Below are 21,900 nucleotides of genomic sequence, written 5' to 3' on the forward strand. Positions count from 1 at the left end.
CGAGAAAGTTACACAGAAAAATATGTTAAAGATACGATGTGAAAACTGTTACGTTGTGAACTTGAATTAGTGTTACTCACTTGGGGACTTGGGTGGTTTATTTGATTTCTTCTTAGATTTCTAAACATGAAAAACAAAGTGCATTAGTAAATTAACTTTTTAATATTTCACTTTCTTATGAACTGTGACTCAGTGTTACACTCTTGTCTTTGAATCGGAAGGTCGAGAGTTTTATTTTTGAACAAAATCTAGGCCGACACTCCATTATAGTACTGAGAATGATGCACTGTTGGAGGTACCACCTTTTAGATGAGATGATAAAATTGAGATCCTATCAGTTCTTTCAGGTGTAGTATTAGGGTGTTCAGAGATGAAAGATTAATGGGTGGGATTGGAGAAACATCACCCACCTGTTGAGTTGGCACATGACCAATTGTCGAGAGGGAGAATATGCGTGGCTTAGACTGTGTAACACCTAGACTTGTACATTTGTATTTAGTTATTTCATCCAATAAATTTGTTATTGTTCAGACATGCCCGTGTCTCAGCAATTGCTCCTTAGCTAGTTACAACATACAACAGACCATAAAACTGAGGTCCCTCCTGTCCTTTCAGTGGGATGTAAAATGTCCCATAGCACTATTCAAAGAAAATAAGGGAGTGGTGCATTTTCTGATTATCTCTTGGTCACCATCAAAATAACAGTTAACTGATCAGAATTTGAAACCTGCATGTGCCCAAGTTAGCCAGCACCCAAATTTTGTGCTACTTCCTCATTTACATTAGTGCAACCTGCACTAATGGCTGGCTGCACACAACAGTGTTTGAGGCTAGTCTCCAGCTCTCAAAGGCAGTCTGTCCCTCTTAAAGGGAAGCTGCATTGGATAACAGAAGGCCATTGCCAGTTGTTATTGGTGCAGATCTGAGCAAGAAATATAGAACAACAGAGAGCCAAGTTCACTGATGCAGCACTGGAGCCATCAATAGAGAGAGATCATTTTTCCATGAAGGACAGGCAGATCCTCTGAAGGAAGCTGGTGGCAAGTGACAACAGTGCTGAAGTCTGACCCAGAGATCTGAGCATCACTGCTAAAAGACATTTAATGACATTTGACACATGCTTAAGATTAGCGAATGCATCTGCACATAACATCTCATACTCACCAAACTATGAGTCTCCAGACCAGTCGGGATGATTACTGTCATGATAGCATCAGTTAAGTGTTTTCTGCCATATGCAAGGGACAGCCAAGTGAGTGCCCTTGTCAGAATAGGGTGCAGTGGAGGCTATGCTACAAATAACTGGAGGTGCAACATACTCCATCAGAAGGGCCTTTGATATCTGTAACAGTGCTGCAGATCTGAATTTCAATTGGCTGTCACATTTCCTACAGTACAACAGTGACTATGCTTCAAAACATTCTTAACTGACCATAAAATTTTGTGATCATCTGAGAGTATGGAGGACACCTATTAAAATACAAGTCTACCTATTTTCTTGTTTAAAATTTTGTTTTGTGTTCTCAATAGGTTTAGGTGACTCTCTGTTGCTTTCTTAATTACATTCCCATAGTTGTTTAAATCAGCACAGCCTTGCCACTCACTTTCAGTGCTGACTGCTGATCACTTTGGATCATGTTGAAAGAGATAGTCAGACTTGGAGGTGTGATGTTGAGGAGATCCTGTGCATTTCACAATGTCATTATATTTCATCCCAACAATTTGCCTACCTGGGGTCTCCTGTATGTCATGAGTTGTAAGCACACCAGCTTCAGAATTCTGCATTTGATACTTTCTTTTGTATTTGTTGATTTGCTAACACAGTATTTGTTTTTGTCCATGCTGTAAAAAAAGTGTTCTGGAATGATAAAAACTGTTCTCCTGTTGGCACTGACAGTGCCTTTCAAAAGCACTTCTAGAGTATGTACATGGTTGCTGGAGAAGGAAGGGATGAATTTCTAGTGTCAATATTCATGAGTGATCCCCAGGAGTGTGTCAATATTTGTTGGCGATGCCCAGGATCATGTCAATGTTGGTGGGAAATTCCAAGGAGTGTGGCAATATCCGTCAAAGTATGGGGAGAAGAGTTTACTTGCAATGCATCAATTAAGATGAACAAAGGGCAGTTCTCACTGTATGGTACATTACCTTTTCCACATTGGAATCATATGTAATAATTGAAAGTTCATCCTCTGCCTGAAAGAGAAAAGTACCATATTATTGGGCTTGGAATATATTTCATTGCTATGGAAGGCAGCTCTTTCTCGTGTTCCAACTCCCGTTACAACAGGGAGAGGGGAGGAAAGAGGAGGGGAAACAATGAGGGGAAAGGGGGTAGAAAAGTTTAAAAGTTTGAAATTCATTTATTAGTGTCACAAGTAGGCTTACATTAACACGGCAATGAAGTTACTGTGCAAATCCCTAGTTGCCACATTCCAGCACCAGTTCGGATACACTGAGGGAGAATTTAGCATGACCATTGCACCTAACCAATGCTTCTTTCAGACCGTGGGAGAAAACCGGAGCACCCAGAAAAAACTCGCACAGACATGGGGAGAACATGCAGACCCTGCGCAGTCATTCGAGCTGGGAATTGAACCTGGGTCCCTGACACTGTGAGGCAGCAATGTTAACCACTGTGCCACAGAGAGGAAGAGGTGGGGAGGGCAGGGGAAGGAGAGCCCTGGGAGAAGGGGGTGAGCCCGTGGGGGGGGGGGGGGGGGGGGGGTGTGTAGTCCGCAGAAACGGGGGGAACTGGCAGAAGGGGAGACCAGTGGAGTGGAGTGGAGCGGGGGGGTGGGGCTGGTGGAGTGGAGTGGAGAGCCCGCGGAGCGGGGGGGAGAATCTGCAAAGGACAGGGAGAGCCCGCTGAGGCGGCGGGGAAGTCCCGAAGGTTGGGGGGAGAGCAGGGGGAAGTGGAGGGAGTAAAGAGGTGACAGAGGGGTGTGGAAGGGGGATGAAGGAGCTGGGGGTGAGGAGATGACGAAGGTGAGGGAAGCTGACGGGGGTGAGGGAGAAGTTGAATGTTTATTCCTCAATGGGCGGGCTCAGTTTGTCATTTTTCTTCCCTGTTCCGGCCTCTCACCACCAGATCCTCGTCGGTGCCATCAGTGGAGAACATCTAGACACAGTGGAGAGCTGATCCGAGTGTCCCTCAGGCTGGCTCCGGCTGTTTGGCGGTGGGGCTATAGCAACGGGAGGGAGTCCCAATACCGCCAGCCGACAGACACTTTATCCGGAGTGAGTTTGATGAGAGCATTAGAAAGGATAAAGTAAGAGGAGGTGTGGGTGAGAGTTATTGAGGAAGCAAATGGACAGAGCAGTCGCTGAAACATTTACCTGCACACGCTGCAGCCGGGAATAACATCAATATTGCCCTTGCACCTTAAGGGCAGGTTGTGGTCTTTTGTAACCACTTGGCTTTTTCTTTAAGATTGTTCCCAGCCAGAGGTTTAAAGTTAGTCTTAAAAAGGGAGAAATTAAAGCAAATAATGTGTTGAAAAAAATCTGAAATGCTTGCTGTAAACTGGAGATGTTGAAGCCAAAAAAAATCCAGTTCAAGTCAGCGATAGAAAAATCCCAAGGTGAGGGCAGAGATGCGGCGGTGTTAACTCCGCGCCGCTTTCAGTCGGCCGCCCACACCGAATCTTCGCTGATCGGGAGCGGAGGCGCGAGCGCCGCCAAACCGACGCTCGGATTCAAACCGAGCAGCGAGAGGCTGCCACCCAAAACAACCCAGAGTCTGCAAGAAAACAACGTGGTCAAAAGTTTTTATTGGAAAGTAATGTTGGACGCGGGGGGCGGAAGAACTTTAAACGTTCCTTTTCCTCCCTGTGTTTATTATTGAGGAAATCACATGGCAGTGTGTCCGCTCACATGATTCGGAGATGGAAGCTGAAATGAAAAAAAACGTCCAACGTGTCTTCTCTTGTGTCTTATTTGGCTCCAGCTTCTGAGGAGCTGAGCTGCGGGCTGAAATATTTTTTCTCGCTCATGGTGCGGGAAGTCTCTTTCACAGCGAATAGTCAGTAAAAAAACGCGGGGACCCGGGGCGAGGGACAGCGGCCGGGCTTGGAGTTCCAGTACCCCGGCCGCATCTCCCCCTCTCACCCCTTCTACAACACTTTCAGCCTCTGACAACGCACCCCGGCCCGGCCCCGCTCCACCACCACCCCCCCCATCCCCCCCTCCCACGACCACCCCCCATCCCCCCCTCCCCCCACCACCACCCCTCCCCCCACCACCACCCCTCCCCTCTCATCTCATCCCCCCCGACTCCCCCCCCCCCCCACCCCCCGGACTCCCTCTCTCCCCCCCCCCACCCCCCGGACTCCCTCTCTCTCCCCCCCCCCCCCACCCCCCGGACTCCCTCTCTCCCCCCCCCCGGACTCCCTCTCCCCCTCCCCCTCCCCCCCCCCGGACTCCCTCCCCCCTCCCCCCCAGTCCCGGGGCTCCCTCTCCTCCCCCCGTAATGATTTGGGAAATGAGATTGATGGCTAGTCTACTTGGCTGTTCATTAACACTGATTTTTCTTCTTCTGATAGGTGATGTGCTTCCTTATTACTGAGGTATATGAAACCATTTGCTGTTAACAGGAGGACCAAGTGCACAGAAGTGTCTTTTGTAAACTGTTGAGCAAGACTGAATAGGCTACCACCTATTACACAGAGCCAGGTATTGCAGTAACTTCCACAAGATGGGATGTTTGAGTCTGTTGCACGGAATATGATGGTTAACCCAGTGTTCTATATGATACAGTGCGTTGATCAATGACCTCTGGAGAGGCTTGCTGAAGAGATAGATAAATTATGAGTGTGAAACATATAGAATTTGTGTTTTAATACATCAGCTTAAGGGAAAATGGGGGAGGGAAGAGTTGTGATGTGTTCCACATTTTGCCTAATAACACATCAAGGGGCTTGGTTACTATGAGGACAGTGGGACCCAGATCAGATTTAATGCAAGCAGTGTGTAAAATCTTTGTACTTTAAAATTAAGGCAAGAGCTGCTTTTTGAAGACTGAAAGTGTTTTTGGACAGGAAGAGTGAGAGGGAGCGACCCCACATAGACACAAAATTGCAGCTAATCAGGCCTGACGAGAGGAGAGTATATCCTTTCTACAAGCTGAGCTGAAACACAGGTGGAAAGACAGTTTCTGGTTCAGTAAATGTGTCCAACGCCAGCATATCCACATCATCAGTAAATGCATCCTGGAGAGGGAGAAAAATTACAGTGGCCATTGCTGTACTTGGCTTTGAATCCCTCCAGAAACAGACCGAATCACTTTGCATCTCAATGCAACAGTGGGAAACATTGAAAATAGGTACAGGAGTAAGTCATTTGGCCCTTCGAGCCTTCCCAGCCATTCCATTTGATTTTGGCTGATCATTGAATTTAGGAGCCTGATCCTGCCTTCCCCCCCCATTTATCCTTTAATCTCTTTTGTCCAAGAGCTGTGCCTAACTAAACCTGAAAACACAATGTTGTGTCCTCAATTGCTTTCTGTGGTCATGAATTTCACAGATTTACCACCCTCCTGATTGAAGAAGTTTCTCATCTCAGTCCCAAAAGGTTTATCTCTTATCCTTAGACTACGATTCCTGGTGCTTCACTCCCTCATCACTGGGGACATCCTTCCTGCACCTTCCCTGTCTAATCCTGTATTTGATAGATTTCTGAGATCCCCCTCATTCTTCTGAACTCCAGTGAATATAATCCATTGCCACCCCCCGCCTCAAATCAACTCTACTGGCTACATCCTCGAAGAATTCCAGTAGACTTGCCAAGCATGATTTCCCTTTCATAGTCCTGCCACTTTTTACCAAGTGCTCTGCTATAAAATTTTGATAGTGGACTGTAGGATTTTTGCCCACTAGATTGACTGATCTATAAACAAAACTGATGGTGATTTTGGACTGGATTCCTTAAAATAGTAATTCTGCGGATGCAGGCAGGGCAGTGAAGTATGACTGGCGTGGGTTGTTTGTGTTTAAACAGTTAAAGAAGGGATATTTTTTCTGTAGAGTATTAGTTGCCTGCTAATTTTGTTGATGTTCCTTTTAGTACTGTAGTAAGTCTTAAAATTTGAAACCCTGCCATGTAATCCTTCAGTCAGTCATTGGGAATTCAAATATCTTTTTTAAAAGTTATTGGTTTCTGTGGGGATTGTATTTAAAAAGAATTGCACTTGAAGCTGGAGAGTGACTGATAACTTTTGTCACATTTTCCATGTCTCAAAGGAGTTTTCTTTTTGGTGGGAATTTAGTTCATAAAGTAATGACTTGTTAGCAGTGTTGGTGACAGGTCTTGGAGAATCATAGGATCATTGTATCCCTATGGTGCAGAACGAGGCCAATTGGCCCATCGAGTCTGCACCGACCATAAATCCACTCAGGCCCTATTCCAGTAACCACAATATTTTCCCTGCTAATCCCCCTGACACTAGGGTCAATTTTGCATGGCCTACCAACCTAACCTGCACGTCTTTGCCCTGTGGGAGGAAACCAGAGCACCTGGAGGAAACTCACGCAGTCACGGATCCAAGGCCAGAATTGAAACTGTGTCCCTAGCGCTGTAAGGCAGCGGTGCTAGCCACTGTGCCAGTATCCTCTTCTAGATTTAATCGGCATCTGGGCAGGTTTTACATCAATTTTGTTGTTATTCTCCCTGCATAGCATAGATTCTGTCCTCTTTAATCAGTAGAAAGCTTGAGGTGGCACCTAAGGAAGGACAGCTGCATTTCTTTGCCTAAGGATGTGCTGCTGCTCTCCAGAGCTGTGATAGGGATAAGATAATCTGTTTTTGTGATGTTGTTTTGAGGGATAAATATTGGCCAGGACATTGAGGATAATCCCCCTGCTCTTCGAAATAGCATCATGGAATCTTTTACGTCTGCCTGACAGAGCAGCTTGGACCCCTATTTAATGGCTTTTTTGAAAGGGAATTGGAAAAACACTTTTGGGGAAAACTTGCAGGGCTGTTGGGAAGTTTGGGGCGAACTGATAACTCTTTTGAAGAGCTGGCTGTGGCTCAGGCTCAGGCACAGTGGGCCTAATGGCAGTGGTCTCTTCTGTATTCGACTTGACAAATGGATTTGTGTGTTTAAAGTTGCTTCTTTATAATAAGTCTACCAATTGTTCTGCTATGCTGTGTGGGGAAGTTCAGTTTGTGCAATAGTTTTCCTCCCCCTCTGTCAGCATGTACTATTCGGTGATTTCCTGCTTAACTAATTGCTTTGCTGTTAACAAGGCTTTGTTGAAAGCAAAAACAAGTGATTATAGATTAGATTATTTAACCCGTTGTACTGGGTATTGACCTATGGACTGAGTGGGAATTATTGAACATTTCACCTATCCTTGCTTTTACTGGAGATTGGCAGAAGCATATACTTAATGGAGAAATACCCTGTGGAAACTATTCAAAGATATCACTGACCATTGTCTTGATCTGGAGGGGTGATTGTAAGCGAATTGTTACTACTCTCATACCACATTGCTTCTTCAAGGGAAATCCTACCTGCCTTGTCTTATCAACATGGCCCTCTGTAAAATGTTAGTGCTGCAGAACAGAAAAGCAAAGAAAAAATAAAATTTCGTATTTGTGTGCTTTTCACCACCTCCAGATGTCCCAAATTGTTTATGGTCAATTATTTACATTTAAATTGTCGTCATTTTTGTAGGAATTGTGACAGCCAATTTGTATGGAGAAAGCTCCCACAGGTTTTGGGGGTGGCACTGTCGCATAGTGGTTAGCACTGTTGCCTCCAGTGCCAGGAACCTAGGTTCAATTCTGGCCTGTGTGGAGTTTGCACTTTCTCCCTTTGTCTTTGTGGGTTTCATCCGGGTACTCCAGTTTCTTCCCACAGTCCAAAGACGTGCAGCTTAGGTTGATTGGCCGTGCTAAATTGACCCTAGTGTCAGGGTAAATGTGTGGGTCTATGGAAATAGGTCTTGGGTGGAATTGTTGTCAGTACAGCCTTGATGGGCTGAATGACTGCCTCCTGTACTGTAGAGATTCTATGGAAATCTGCTTTGACTTTATCAGACCATGGCAGAGGAAAAGATGTCAAAAATTGCAACAGCCTTATTCCCCATCACTAACATTTAATAATTACAAATGGTTTATTTGCCCTCTTCTTATCCCCTTCCTAAAGAAAAAATTGAAGATGAAGTTTGCTATTTCATTTGCTGGTGAGATTTGTTATATTGGAAGTGGGTATTGTCAACAAAGTGAATGAATTAGAAAGAAATAGAAGTCACAGAAACCCTACAGTACAGAAAGAGGCCATTCAGCCCATCAAGTCTGCACCAACCACAATCCCACCCAGCCCTATCCCCATATCCCTACATATTTAATCCACTAATCCCTCTAACCTAAGCATATCAGGACCCTAAGGGGCAATTTTTAGCATGGCCAATCAACCTAACCTGCACATCTTTGGACTGTGGGAGGAAACCCATGCAGACACAAGGAGATTGTGCAAACTCCACACAGACAGTGACCCAAGCTGAGAATCGAACCCAGGTCCCTGGAGCTGTGAAGCAGCAGTGCTAACCACTGTGCTACCGTGCTGCCTAGACCCATATTGACTGATTATATTCTGCAGTGGGTGACTTCCATGTGCTCTGTTTCCAGATTGAGAAGACTATAGAATCCAAGGACAAATCCATCACCAAGTCAGCCCTGTCCAGAGCTTTGGTGGTGTTTGCCCTAGCTCAGCAGTGGAAGCAGCCCTCAGCCAAACTGCTGGAGAACGTCACACAACGTATGGTGAAATTCTCTGGTTATTCTTAAAATGAGTGAAAAGTTGTGCGCTAGACAATTCCAATTTTAAAAAGAATTGAGATATGGGGGTCACTAGCAAGGCTGGTATCACCTGGGAATTATCAGACTGGGTGCTGGTAAACTAGCACAACCACGTGTGCTAAGAATAGGTTAATAACTTGAGTTTGGTTCAGTTTTAGTTTCACTTTAAACTTTACCTATAATGTAATTAGATTTTAAATGGGTTTGCTTAGCAACATTAGAGGCACACATTAAAAACCAGAAGCATTTGAGTCTTCACCAGTCTGTGGTGAAAGTGCTCTAATAGTGCTTCTTGATGGGATTCTAGAATAAGTGAAGTGAGAATGCAAGTATATAGCACAGAAATAGGCCATTCAGCCCATTGTTTGTGCACCATCCAAAAAAAAATAAACTAGCTGCTATTTTAGTCCCACTTTCCAGCACCTGGCCTGTTGTCTTTTAAGTTACAGCAATCCAGGTGCAGATCCAGGTACCTTTTAAATGAGTTGTGTGTTTCTGACTCAACCACCAATTCAGGCAGTGAATTTCAGGCACCCAACCTGCTCTGAAAAAGCTTTCCCCTTTAATCCTACGGATCACTGTAAATCTATGCCCATTGCTCATTGAACCCTTAGCGAGAGGAAACAAGTCATTCCTGTCTATCCCTCTCAGTTTTGTAGACATCACTTGGGTCATCCCTTAGCTTCGAGTGTTGAAAGAAAAACAACCCTAGCAAATCTTTCCTCAGAGTTGCAATTTTCGAGCCTTGGCAACATTCTTGTAAATATCCTTTGTTCTCTCCAGAGCAATTATGTTTTTCCTGTAATGTGGTGACTGGAATGGAATTCCAGCTGTGACCTAATCAGTGTTTTTGTACAGTTCCAATATTACATCCCTGTTTTAGTATTCAATACCTCATCCAATAAAGGAAAGCATTCTATAAGAAATGTGGGGTGTTTGACCACATTTCACCTATTGGTCTACATAGTCTTTGCATTTACTGAGAACATTAGAGTGCAAGATGGATTTTGTAGTTTATGTAATCCTTACAAATCTGTATCTATCTGTAAAGGTATAGCTATGGTAAAAGAGTAGTGTGTCATTGTTGATCTTGTAGTAAAAGAATAAAACACTTATTAAACAAGTTCATTGGCAGTCCGGTGACTGTTCATCCATGTTGCTAAAGCAAAAAATAAAAATTAGGGTCTATCAAGCTAGGTTGCATTCTGGGATCTGACTTGTGCAGCAGTAACATTAGCTGGGATTGTAGCACTTTCCCACTTCATCCACCTGTCCTGTCACCTCTGGGGACCTCTGGACATGCTCTCTAAGGTCTCTTATTTCCTTTAGCCCTCTCAATATCTTCCCATTTATTGTGTATTTCACAGCTTCCACCAAATACGTTGCCTCAATTCTCTGGATTGAACTCCATTTACCACTTTTCTGCCCAATCAACCAATCAGTGATTATAATTCTGGAGACATCCTCTATCCTGTTCACTGTCAACCACACAGCCAGTGTTGGGAAATTTGCAGATTACACAATCATTGCCCCCACATTCAAGTCCAAATCTCACACACACAACAAACAGCAAGAGTCCCAATACTGAGCTCTGTGGAATGCCGCTGGAAACAGCTTTCCATTCACAAAACCATCCACTGAACGTTACCTTTTGTTTTCTATCATTGAGCCAATTTTGGATCCAACTAATCACATTCCTCTGTATTCCATGGGATTTCATTTTCTGACCAGTCTCTCATGTAAACCTTGTGAAATGCCTTACTAAAATGCATGTAGACAACATCCACTGCACGTCAATCAATTCTTCTTGTTGCGCCTTCAAAAAAATTAAGTTTACATAACATGATCTACCCCTTTTAAACAAAAACATGCTGACTATGCCTGAACAGTCTATGCCTTTCCAAATGATTGTTTATCTTGTCCCTCAAAATTGATTCAGATCATTTTCCCACCATTGAAGTCTGACTGACCTATAATTTTCTGGCCGATCCCTTGCACTCTTTTTAAATAATGGTGGTATTTGCAGACCTCCAGTCCTCTAGTACCTCACCTGTATCCAGTGAGGGTTGGCAGATGATCCTGAAAGTACCTACTGTTTCCTCTCTGGCTACCTTTAACAGCCTGGGATGCAATCCATCCAGTCGTGGTGACTTATCTGCCTTCAAGAATGTTAGTCCCTCCCAGTACTTCCTCGATGCTTAGGGTATCTAATATTTCACACTCCTTTTTTACGAGAATGTCTACATCATCCCTCTCCTTGATGAAGGTGGACTCATTGTACTCACTGAAAACCCTGCCCACATCTTCTGCATCAATGCAAGTTATCATGTACATCTGATAGGTCTTACCCTTAATTATTCTTTTGTTCTTAAAATACTGGTGTAACATCTTATGATTTACTGGGGTGTGGCTACATTTACCCTCTGCACTCTTACAGCGGGATAAAATCAATGTGTCTATGACTGTCCTGTGACCACTATTGAAGTGTGTCTGCATTGGATGAGGGCAGGATCAAGCTCTACTATGATAGTATTGTAGTTCAGTAGCCCTGTAAACCTAGGGTAAAATGCTAAGAGTGTTACTGGCACTGATGTCGGCACCTTCAGTTGGAGAAAATGTGGGCAGAGAGATAAATAACTTCATTGTACATGATAAATGCAGAGAAATATGGTATCAGGTAAGTTGTATTGTAACCTGAGACACTCATAGTTTATAATTCAGACCATTGTGGTTGTAGAGAAGCTATATGTAAAAATAAAATTTGCACTTTTCACAAACTCTGATAACCCTAAGTGTGTCCAGTGAAGTAGTTTTTGAAACAATACGTTTTTGAAATGTTGTAATGTAAGAAATGCAGCAGTCAATTTGTGCACAGCAAGATTCCAAAAACAGTAATATGGTGATTGAGGAATAAATATTGGTCAGGGCAATGGGAAGAACGCCATTGCGGATTTTCACTTGATGCCATGGAATCTTTTATCTTCACCTGAAAGGTGATGGGACCTTAGTTTAATGTCTCACTCAAGATGGCATCTGACAGTTCAGCGACCCTCAGTACTGTATAGGAATTGATGCTCTACATCTTGTCCAAGCCTCTGGAATGGGATTTGAAGGCACAATCTCCTGACTGTGATGCATAATGGCTATTCATTGAGCCACAGCAGGTGCATGTACTAAGACAAACGTTTAGTAGGAGAAAATGTATATTGAGGGGAGGAAGAAGCTCATAACTATTGCAGAAAAATCAAATATCAGATGGCAGTAAATTATCTTTTATTCATAATATGCTATATGAGTCAGGAGGATATAAGAAACTGTACAGAAGTTCTGAACCTATTGAGACTGCAGAGAGGATGAAAATCTAGGTGTCAGATTGAAGGACTGATTGGAGTTTCCTGCGTTCTTTAACAAGCTGTTTCTTCCCAAGAATATCCGAAGCCTTGGCTGAGTGAACGGGAGTCGATCCAGATGCAGGCTCAGGGGAACCCCATCCTCCTGTCACAGACTCTGCAAGACTTGTTGCGTATCGACACGGTGCAGGTGGAACTCATTCCAGAGAAGAAGGGTCTGTTTCTAAAACATGTAGAATATGAACTTTCCAGCCAGGTGAGCTTGGCCAAGGGTTTGATCCATTATTAGGTGGTTGGTGTTCTGGATTGTTCTAGATCTCTTCTGTCAATGATCTTTTAAGCTTCAGCCTTATACTTACAGACCTACATTGGTTCCTGGTACACTGAGACCTCAGTTTTAACATTTGCATCCCTGTATTCAAAAACCTCCATATCACAGTCCTCTCCTATCTCTGTTAAAACTCCAAGATCTTTGTGCTTCTCTAATTCTGACCTCTCTTGCAACCCCTGTTTTTTTGTTCCACCCTTGATGTCCGTAACTTAATCTGTCAGGCCTTCAGCTCTGGAAATCCCTCGCTAAACTTTTCCACCACGCTTTCTTAAAAATTTCTTTGGCTTTGTTTTAACTTTGTCAGACCTCACATCTGTGAAGCAACTTGGGATGTTTTGTTACTTTCGAAGTACTACATAAAGGTAGTTTGTTTTAAAAGCCATTGCTTGGCATCACTGAACTCATGCCTGTTTATTTGAACTTTTCTTTCCATTTTAACTACCTACTGCTCCCTTCCCTACAGTATAATCCTTGAACATTCACATCTTGCTGTCACGGTTTAAGTCTCCACTTTGCTTGTGGTTGTCGTCCATAAGCTGATTGCTTCATTAGAAATCTCAGTGCATTTCTTTTTTGCATGGTTCTTTGTCCATATTATGCTTCCTCCTTGAGGCAAGAAAAGAAAGACTTAAATTTGTGTAGTGCCCTTTACAGCCTGCATGACCCAAATCACCTTACATGTGAAGTGCTTTTGAAAATCTAGCCATTGTTGTAATGTATGAAATGCAGCAGCAAACATGCACGTAACACAGTCCCACAAACAGCATCAGATAAACGACCCGATGATCTGTTTTAAGTGATGCTCGGTGAGGGATAAAGATTTGCCAGGACATAAGTGGAGAGAAGATTCTGCTTTTTCTCCTTAAAATAGTGCCATAGGAATTTTTACATTCACTTGAGAGAGCAGGCAAGGGCCTCGGTTTAATGTCTCAGCTGAAAGCCTGCACCTGCACTGGATTTTGTGTGCAAGTTTTTGGAGGCATACTTAACCTACAGTTTTCTGGCTTAGACAGTCACAGATGGGTAAGTGCAGTTTGAGGATATGTGGGAACTAATGTATCCCGTTGCGAGTAATGGTGAACGCATCGGCAGAAAGTATTTGCAACTTTGGCTCAGAGTTGATGAACTGGAATCTGAGCTTCAGATACTACGGTATTACCTTGACGCTGTGTTTAAGAAGAACCACCACCACCACACCACACACACACCCCTGCCCCCCCCCCCCTCCCCCCAGTTGGTTGTGAGGCAGAGGTATCCTGAATTTAACATTGAAAGAGCCTCAGCTCTTGGCCTTGTCCAACAGTAGTAGGTACTTGCTCCCTGTATGGATGAGAAAGAAGACTAGGCAGGATGGGCAAACAGACCGCTGCACTATAGTACAGGAGGCCATTCAAGCGGGAGAGCAAAAAGAAAAGTCGTAATGGTAGGGGATTCTATAATCAGATAGCATTCTTCGGAAGCAGGATCGAGCGTCCTGCATGGTGGGTTGCCTACCTCGGGTAGACTGGCTTGAAAGGATATTGGAGGCGAGGGACCATTACTGAGATATGGCTACACGATGGTTGGAACTGGCAACTAAATATAGCAGGTCATAAGGTTTACAGGATGGATTGGGAAAATGCCAAAGGAGGTGGAGTAGCCTTACTGATTAGAAACAAAATCATTTCAATGGTGAGGGAAGATATAATAAAGGGGAAAGCATCTAGTAGAGATATTATGGATGGAACTGAGGAGCAGTGAAGGATCAAAACTGTAATAGGTGTTGTGTATAAACCCTGTGGTAGCAGCTCTCAGTGCCAGATTGTATTAGTACAAAATTAGGCAAATGTGTAGCAAAGGCAAACTAGTATTAATGGGGGATTTTAACTTTAATATCGATTGTGAGTGATAGGCAAGCACCTGTCAGAAAGACGGTGAATTCCTGGAAGGTGTCCAGGGCAGTTTTCTACACAATATATCCTAGATGCAACAAGGGCTCCGGTAATATTGGATTTAGTAATGAGCTGGATTCAATTAGTAACATAATTGTGACTGAATGTATATCAAACAGCAATCATAACATGATCGAGTTCAATTGTAATGTTTGAAAGCAAGAAGTATACATCAGTTACTAGAATTTTAGAATTGGTTAAGGCCAACATTAATGAGATGAGACCACAGACTGTCCACAGTGAACTGCAAAAATCTGCTAACAGGTAAACCAAGTGAAGAACAATGGAGAATGTTTAAAGAAACATTTAATAAAACACAGAACCATTTTATACTCAGAAGCAAAAGCACAACTTCACAGGAAAAAAAAATGGATATCTAAAGACATGAGGGACAGCATAAAACACAAAAAAAACTTACAAAAATGCAACAAACACACAGATCCTCCCAAATGGGAAAGAAACAAATACCAACAAAGGGCCACAAAGCAGCTTATAAGAACAACTAAAAGGCAGATTCAAGAGACGTTCATCTGGATTAGAAAATTTGCTTATGTCACTCTGCTTTTTAAGATGGGTGAAATAGGAGCTACGGAATTACCAATTAGCCTAACATCTTTGGTGGGAAAATTAATAGAGTCGATAATCAAGGATAGGGTAACTGAATGCCTTAATATTTTTCTGTTAATCATAAGAACATAAGAAATAGGAGCAGGAGTAGGCCATCTGGCCCTTTGAGCCTGCCCCGCCATTCAATAAGATCATGGCTGATCTGTCGTGGCTCAGTTCCACATTCCCGCCCTCTCCCCATAACCCTTAATCCCCTCTCTTATCAAAAACCCATCAACCCGCGTCTTAAAAATATTTAGCGAGGTAGCCTCCACCACTTCAACGGACAGAGAATTCCAGAGATTCACCGCCCTTTGAGTGAAGAAGTTCTTCCTCAACTCTGTTCTAAACCGCCCCTCCCCCCCCCGCCCTTCATCTTGAGCCTGTGCCCCCTAGTCCTACTGTCCTTTCTGAGCGGGAAGAGTCTCTCCACCTCTATCCTATCCATCCCATTCATCATCTTATACGTCTCAATGAGATCTCCCCTCATTCTTCTAAACTCTAACAAGTACAAGCCTAGTTTATTCAGCCTCTCCTCGTAGCTCAACCCCCTCAACTCCGGCATCAGCCTAGTAAACCTCCTCTGCACTCCCTCCAAGGCCAAAATATCCTTGCGTAAGTTCGGCGCACAAAACTGCACACAGTACTCCAGCTGCGGCCTCACCAATGCCCTATACAGCCGCAGCAAGACCTCCCTACTTTTATATTCAATCCCCCTCGCTATGAAGGCCAGCATCCCATTTGCCTTCCTGACCACCTGCTGCACCTGCAAGCTGGGTTTTTGTGACTCATGCACAAGGATCCCGAGGTCCCTCTGCACCGTTGCCTGCTGCAGTTTTTCTCTACGTAAGTAATAATCCTTCCTACCATTCTTCCTACCAAAGTGGACCACCTCGCACTTGCCAACATTAAATTCCATTTGCCATTTCCTGGCCCATTCGCCCAGCCTATCTAGATCCTTCTGCAGACTCTCCACACCCTCCGCACAATTTGCCGTTCCACCAATCTTGGTGTCATCAGCAAATTTCGACACCATACACTCGGTTCCCTCCTCCAGATCATCTATATAAATGGTAAATAGCTGAGGCCCCAGCACCGACCCCTGAGGCACTCCACTAGTCACCAACCGCCAATCCGAATAGCACCCATTGACCCCCACTCTCTGCCTCCTATTTGACAACCAGTCCTCTATCCACGCTAACACCCTACCCCCAACTCCATGTCCCCTGACCTTCTGCAATAACCTCTTGAGGTACCTTGTCAAACGCCTTCTGAAAATCATGAAAGACCACATCCACCGGCTCTCCTTTATCCACCGCCCTAGACACATCCTCATAGAACTCCAGTAAATTTGTCAGACACGACTTCCCCTTAACGAAACCGTGCTGCGTCTGCCCTATCAAGAAATTCCCCTCAAGATGCCTTGCTATTTCCTCCTTGATGACGGATTCTAACATTTTACCTACAACAGACGTTAAACTAACTGGCCTATAATTCCCCGCATTTTGCCTGGCACCCTTCTTAGACAACAGCGTAACATTAGCCGCTTTCCAATCTTCCGGCACTTCCCCGGAATCCAGCGATGTCTGGAAAATAACCACCAAGGCATCCACTATCACCTCCGCCATTTCTTTCAGAACCCTCGGATGCATTCCATCCACCAGGGAGAATCAGCATGGATTCATGATAGGTAGTCATGTCTAACAGACCTCATTGAATTTTTTGAGGAGGTGACTAAGGTAGTGGACGGGGAATGTCTGTGGATGATGTTTAAATTGACTTCCAGAAGGCATTTGGTAAAGTCCCATATAAGAGACTTAACTAAGGTTAAGGAATTGAGCGCAAATTACTGACATGGCTGGGAAATTAGTTGAGTGGTGGGTGACAGTAAGCAGGGATAATGGGTAGGTACTCAAATTGGCAGGATGTGACTCATGGTGTTCCACTAGAATGTATTAGGGCCTTAACTATAATTTGAATAATTGCATAGGAAATCATATATCCAAACTTGTTAGGCTGCATTGTAGACAGTGTAGATGATAGCATAAAATTAAGAGATATTAATAGATGAAGTGAATGGGAATTTCAGTGTAAGCAAGTGTGGGGTTATCCACTTCAGACCAAAAAAGAATAGATTAAGGTACTTTTCAGATGGTATGAAGTTAAATACAATGTCAAAAAAGACTTGAGGATTCAAGTGCAAAGATCTTTAAAATGCCACAAACAGGGGCAGAATTAATCAAGAAGGCTAATAGAATGTTTTCCTTAATATTTAGAGGACTGGAATATAAGGACACAGAAGTTCTGCTTCTTTACAGCTATGCAAAACTCTGGTTAGATCCCACTTGGAGTTGTGTGAGCAGTTCTGGATACAACATCTTAGGAAGGGTATATGCTTTGGAGGGAGTACAATGTAGGTTTACAAGAATGATACCTTGTCTTCAGGGGTTGTGAGGAGAGATTATACAAACTGGTTCTGTTTTCTGCCCAAAAGACAGGGTAGACAAAGATAAAGTATTTCCACTGATTGGAAATCCTAGTAGAAGGCATAGGCTAAAAATTAGGGCCAGATAGTTCAGAAGTGAGATTAGAAGACGTTTCCACGTACAAAAGGTGATAGAGATTTGGAACTCTCTTCCACAAACGGAGTTGTTAATAAATTGGTTGCTAATTTTAAATCTTGAGATAAATTTTTGTTGAGCAAAGGTATTAAAGAATATGGGCCACCAAAGGCAGGTGTATACTGTTAGGCTGCAGACCAGCCATGACCTTGAGGGCTGTGTGGCTTATTCCCATTTCTGTTATGATTTAATAGAATGGTGGAATAGGCTCATAGGGCTCCTAGACAACTGCTGGCAAATGGACATCAGATGAGAAGAAAAATTGATTTGGCCATAACAACATGCCAGACCTCACGGTCAAGTAAGTGGTGGAAAAGTAGTGCAATTATACCCCTATGTGCAGCCAATCTTTAGGAGGGAGGGTTTGTGATGAAGAAAAATAATTAAAGCCGCATTACTAAAAAATTCCAATCTCAATGCATTTTTCCTTTCAGCGATTCAAGTCATCAGTTTACCGAAGATATAATGATTTTGTGGTGTTTCATGAGGTGTTGCTCCAGCGATTTCCATATCGGATGGTGCCAGCATTGCCTCCAAAGAGAATGCTAAGAGGTAAAAGTCTAGTGCGGCAAAATGATAATATAACTGTGAAACTAGAAGTCTGTCCAAGCACCCAGCTTCTTTGTTTGCCCTTTTTGAGGGGGACCTGTCAATGTTCAGCTTATAGATTGGAGTAGCACCATTCAAACAAGCAATGAGGGGATACTGATGCGGAATGAGAATGACCTGTTTATGTTGATATGCATGCATTGGACTCCTCCAACTAATGATAGCATGTGTATATTGTACCAGGCCTTTGAAGAAAACTAAATATGGCCTGTGTGTGCAATGCCAGGAGGGAGGAGGATGCAGTCATTGTTATGATACTGTGCCTTTAAGAAATGTGTTTTAATTATGTTTCTCTGCGGGATGTTTTAGCAGTCTCTGGGATTTTGTTGGCATGGTGTTGTCTGCAGCTGGTGTCCTTTATTATTGCTGAAGTTGTTTAATGGATATCATGTTGTTTTTAATCTGTTCTGTTTGTGTTCCCCTGGGATGGCAAAGTAGCATTTTCTTGGAGGTCATGTGGCTAGGGACTGCTATGCTTAATAGAAGCCCAGTTTTAGTCTCATTTTTCAGAAGCTGCTTGGAACTGTGAGAAATAACGATGTTTTCCCCCTCTTTGGGGTTAGAACATAGAACGTTACAGCGCAGTACAGGCCCTTTGGCTCAACATCGAGGGCCGATCAGTGGAACGAATCTAATGACCCTCTAACCTAAACTATTCCGATGTTATCCATATGCCTATCCACTGACCATTTGAATGCTCTTATAGTTGGCGAGCCCACAACAGCTGCAGGCAGGGCATTCCACGCCCTTACTACCTTGGAGTTTTTGCTAAGTATTGCTGTTTAAGTGCTGCTTTTGATTAGGGGAGAACATCTCTGTTTTTCCCTCTCTGAAGTCTGGAGACCAGAAGCTGCCAGAGATTGGGTTCACCACTCTGAGGTGGTGTTGTTTGGAGGATATATCCTGAACTGAAAACTGCTGGCTTGGATTTTCGTCCATGGGTGTTACAAAGCTGAAAGTCTAGCATCATGTGAGCAAACTAATTCTGAAGATGGGTGTATGTCTGTGGAATGTTGTTTCATGTTGGGACAACAGAGGTAGCTAGCTGTTAAGTTATACTGTGTCATGATTAAGTCTTGTAATTAGTAAAAGTTCGCTAATTCTGTTATATTTTAACAGTGTACTTAAATAAAATTTGTTTTAGCTTCCTAGTGAGTCCTTTGAATCATACCTGGAGTGAAACAACTTATGCTCACCCACGCCAAAACGAAACACAAAACTTAGGGTCTAGGCTATCGTCACAAAATACCTTGGAGTTTCTGGCCTGGGTCTTAAAACCATGTAGTGAACTTCAAATGTGTTCTATAAGTCTACAGCCTGACTGAATTGAGTTTCATCTTCCAGGCAAAGTTCAGGGTGATTATTGCGGTCTGTCTTCCTGGCAGTGTTTCAGTACTTAAGCTCTGAAGAAGGGTCATCTAGACTTGAAACGTTGGCTGTATTCTCTCCCCACAGATGCTGTCAGACCTGCTGAGATTTTCCAGCATTTTCTGTTTTTGTTTCAGATTCCAGCATCTGCAGTATTTCGCTTTTACCTTCTGTACTTGCTAGTTACACTGAGTGATGTCACTAAATGCAGTTAACATAAGTAAAAAATCTGAATGTAGTGCAATATTTCAATGAATTTCCATTTTAAACTGAGAAGTGAAAATGTGGCTGTTAGGTCATTCAGTATATTCAAGCCTGATATTGATCAATTTTTTGATATTAAGAGAATCAAGGGATATGAAGACAAGGTGTGATAGTTGAGTTGAGAAAGATGATCAGCTATAATCTAATTGAATAGTGGAGGAGGCTCAAGGGACTGCTTGGCCTATGCCTGCTCTGATTTTTTTTTTTGTTTTGTTGAGCATTATTTATACTGACACTCTCTAGAAACTCCCATAAGCATTGAGCAATTGGTTCCTTGAAATAATGCTTGCATGTGAGTGTTGCATCAACCTTTGCTACTTTGAGGGAGAGGCTGTTTTTAAAAAAAACCAATGCTTGGAATTGTGAACAATTTTTTTTACTGTGCCTTGCAAGCATTTTCAACTGTTTAAATTTCTCCCTTCCCAGTTGACCGTGAGTTTATTGAGTCTCGGCGACGTGCTCTGAAACGTTTTGTTAACCTGGTGGCTCGTCACCCATTCTTTTCTGAAGATGAACTTCTTCAAATCTTCCTGTGCTTCAGTGGTCCTGTGAGTATTGTGTAGAGCAACATTCTATTTGCCATTTCTCATGTGCAAGAAAGTTTCCTGGGAATGGCTGGTTTGAGCAATCAGTGAATAGTGAGCAATGGTTCCTATCTAGAGCAGTGAGGGACTACTATTGTGTAGTACAGAATGGTGGAGGGTTGCTGGAAGAATTTATTTTCCCCACCTGTCCTCTTAATGCTGAGTGCCAGATCTCAGTTTAGCTGTTGTTGAGAGGTGTTGAATGAAGCCAAGGGATGGGGGGAATGTGGGTGGACAGGGAATTCCCACCATTCCTCTGATGCCTGCTTTTTACATCAGTTCACCTTTGCTGAACTGATGTGTGGGGCATGGTGGAAGATCTAAGAGAAGAGAGAATCTCCCAGAGCTACAACTGATGTGACCTCAAAGAAAATATAAATATTTTGTAACATCCTGATGCCTCTGCACTATAATTATATTGAAAAGGTTGGCATGATTACAAAACAGAATTGCCTAAAATTAACCTGTTATTAATCTGATGGCCATTTTACTTGGTTACTGGGGACAGCACTGAGAAAACTCCGAGCTTGATACTTCAACCTTAATATGTGTTATTGATGACTAGATATTTCCTGTTGTCTTGTTTAAAATTACAAAACGGTTTCCTACCTTGGTGTCTCACATATCTTTAAGGGAAAGATATCCTAAGTCCAAATTTAAAACTCCTGTCTCATACAAATGGGCCTTACTTTTAACCACCCTCCACAATAATTAAGTGAATCACTCCTGTATTAAACTGCTTCATACCATGTTAATTGCAGTGGTTGAAGAACAAAATCCATTAACTAAGATGAGCAAAATGGCCAGCTATACCAGAAAAATGCTGAGCACAAAGTTTAAACAAAAGTTGTTTGAAAATGGACCCTTTTCTTGAAATAGGATTTTACATATTTTCCCTTTCGTTTTGAAAAGGATGTCCAGAATAAGATTCGGGAATCGTTACGAGGTGTGGGTGATGAGTTTATGACGTGTGAAATTGCAGCAACAGCTAAGGTAACAATTGGAAGAGCATTGTTCTTGTAGGAGTAAATATTTCCATGGCTAATCCAGCGATGCTTTATGTTCTAATGGTGCCAGCAAGAGGTTTTCAATGAAGCATATTGGTGTTACCATCATACTACATCCACTTGCAAAGCAATCAAGAGTATAATTACAGATTATGTCCTTCCAAACTGGGGTTGTCTGCAGAGAGCATCCTGGCGTCTAGTTTTAAGTACTGTTAGTTACAGATCACACCATTAATCATGGGAAGTGATTTAATCAAGTGCACTTTGGTGCCATGAGATCTTTTACATCTGTCCACAAGGGCAAATAAAGCCTCAATTTAATGTCATCCAAAAGACAACATTTCCAACAATGCAGCACTCCTTCCTCAAACCAAAAGCCCAAATGCACAATATGAAATAATCTGTAGTTTAATTTTAACTTCTA

General features: G+C 43.0%; 2 protein-coding genes across 8 annotated transcripts in view; one reads left to right on the forward strand and one right to left on the reverse strand.

Moving 5' to 3' along the window:
- The window catches only part of LOC145339823 (IQ domain-containing protein E-like), a gene marked incomplete at its 3' end in the record, with an annotated part of 28,730 nt that extends 25,566 nt beyond the window's left edge, over positions 1–3,164 (reverse strand). The window contains exons 1-3 of the mRNA XM_080184357.1: positions 3,086–3,164; positions 2,149–2,196; positions 81–120 (exon numbers count right to left, since the gene is read on the reverse strand). Coding sequence (XP_080040483.1) covers positions 81–120; positions 2,149–2,196; positions 3,086–3,121 — 124 coding nt within the window. The remainder of the gene's footprint in view (positions 1–80; positions 121–2,148; positions 2,197–3,085) is intronic.
- Positions 3,165–3,171: 7 nt separating this feature from the next.
- Positions 3,172–21,900, forward strand: part of snx8a (sorting nexin 8a) — a 31,191-nt gene continuing 12,462 nt past the window's right edge. Inside the window, exons 1-7 of one of the 7 annotated variants that reach the window (XM_080184351.1) lie at positions 3,172–3,240; positions 4,545–4,674; positions 8,635–8,764; positions 12,233–12,411; positions 18,079–18,196; positions 20,312–20,433; positions 21,382–21,462. In XM_080184351.1, the coding sequence (XP_080040477.1) occupies positions 12,274–12,411; positions 18,079–18,196; positions 20,312–20,433; positions 21,382–21,462 (459 nt within the window). In that variant the 5' untranslated portion in view covers positions 3,172–3,240; positions 4,545–4,674; positions 8,635–8,764; positions 12,233–12,273. Of the gene's footprint in view, positions 3,241–3,645; positions 3,997–4,544; positions 4,675–8,634; positions 8,765–12,217; positions 12,412–18,078; positions 18,197–20,311; positions 20,434–21,381; positions 21,463–21,900 lie in introns of those variants that run through there. The other 6 variants (XM_080184352.1, XM_080184349.1, XM_080184350.1 and 3 more) reach the window with 6 other exon arrangements.

Source organism: Carcharhinus amblyrhynchos, unplaced genomic scaffold (genome assembly GCF_965287045.1).
Source record: "Carcharhinus amblyrhynchos unplaced genomic scaffold, sCarAmb.v2.hapA scaffold_689, whole genome shotgun sequence".
Taxonomy (NCBI): domain Eukaryota; kingdom Metazoa; phylum Chordata; class Chondrichthyes; order Carcharhiniformes; family Carcharhinidae; genus Carcharhinus; species Carcharhinus amblyrhynchos.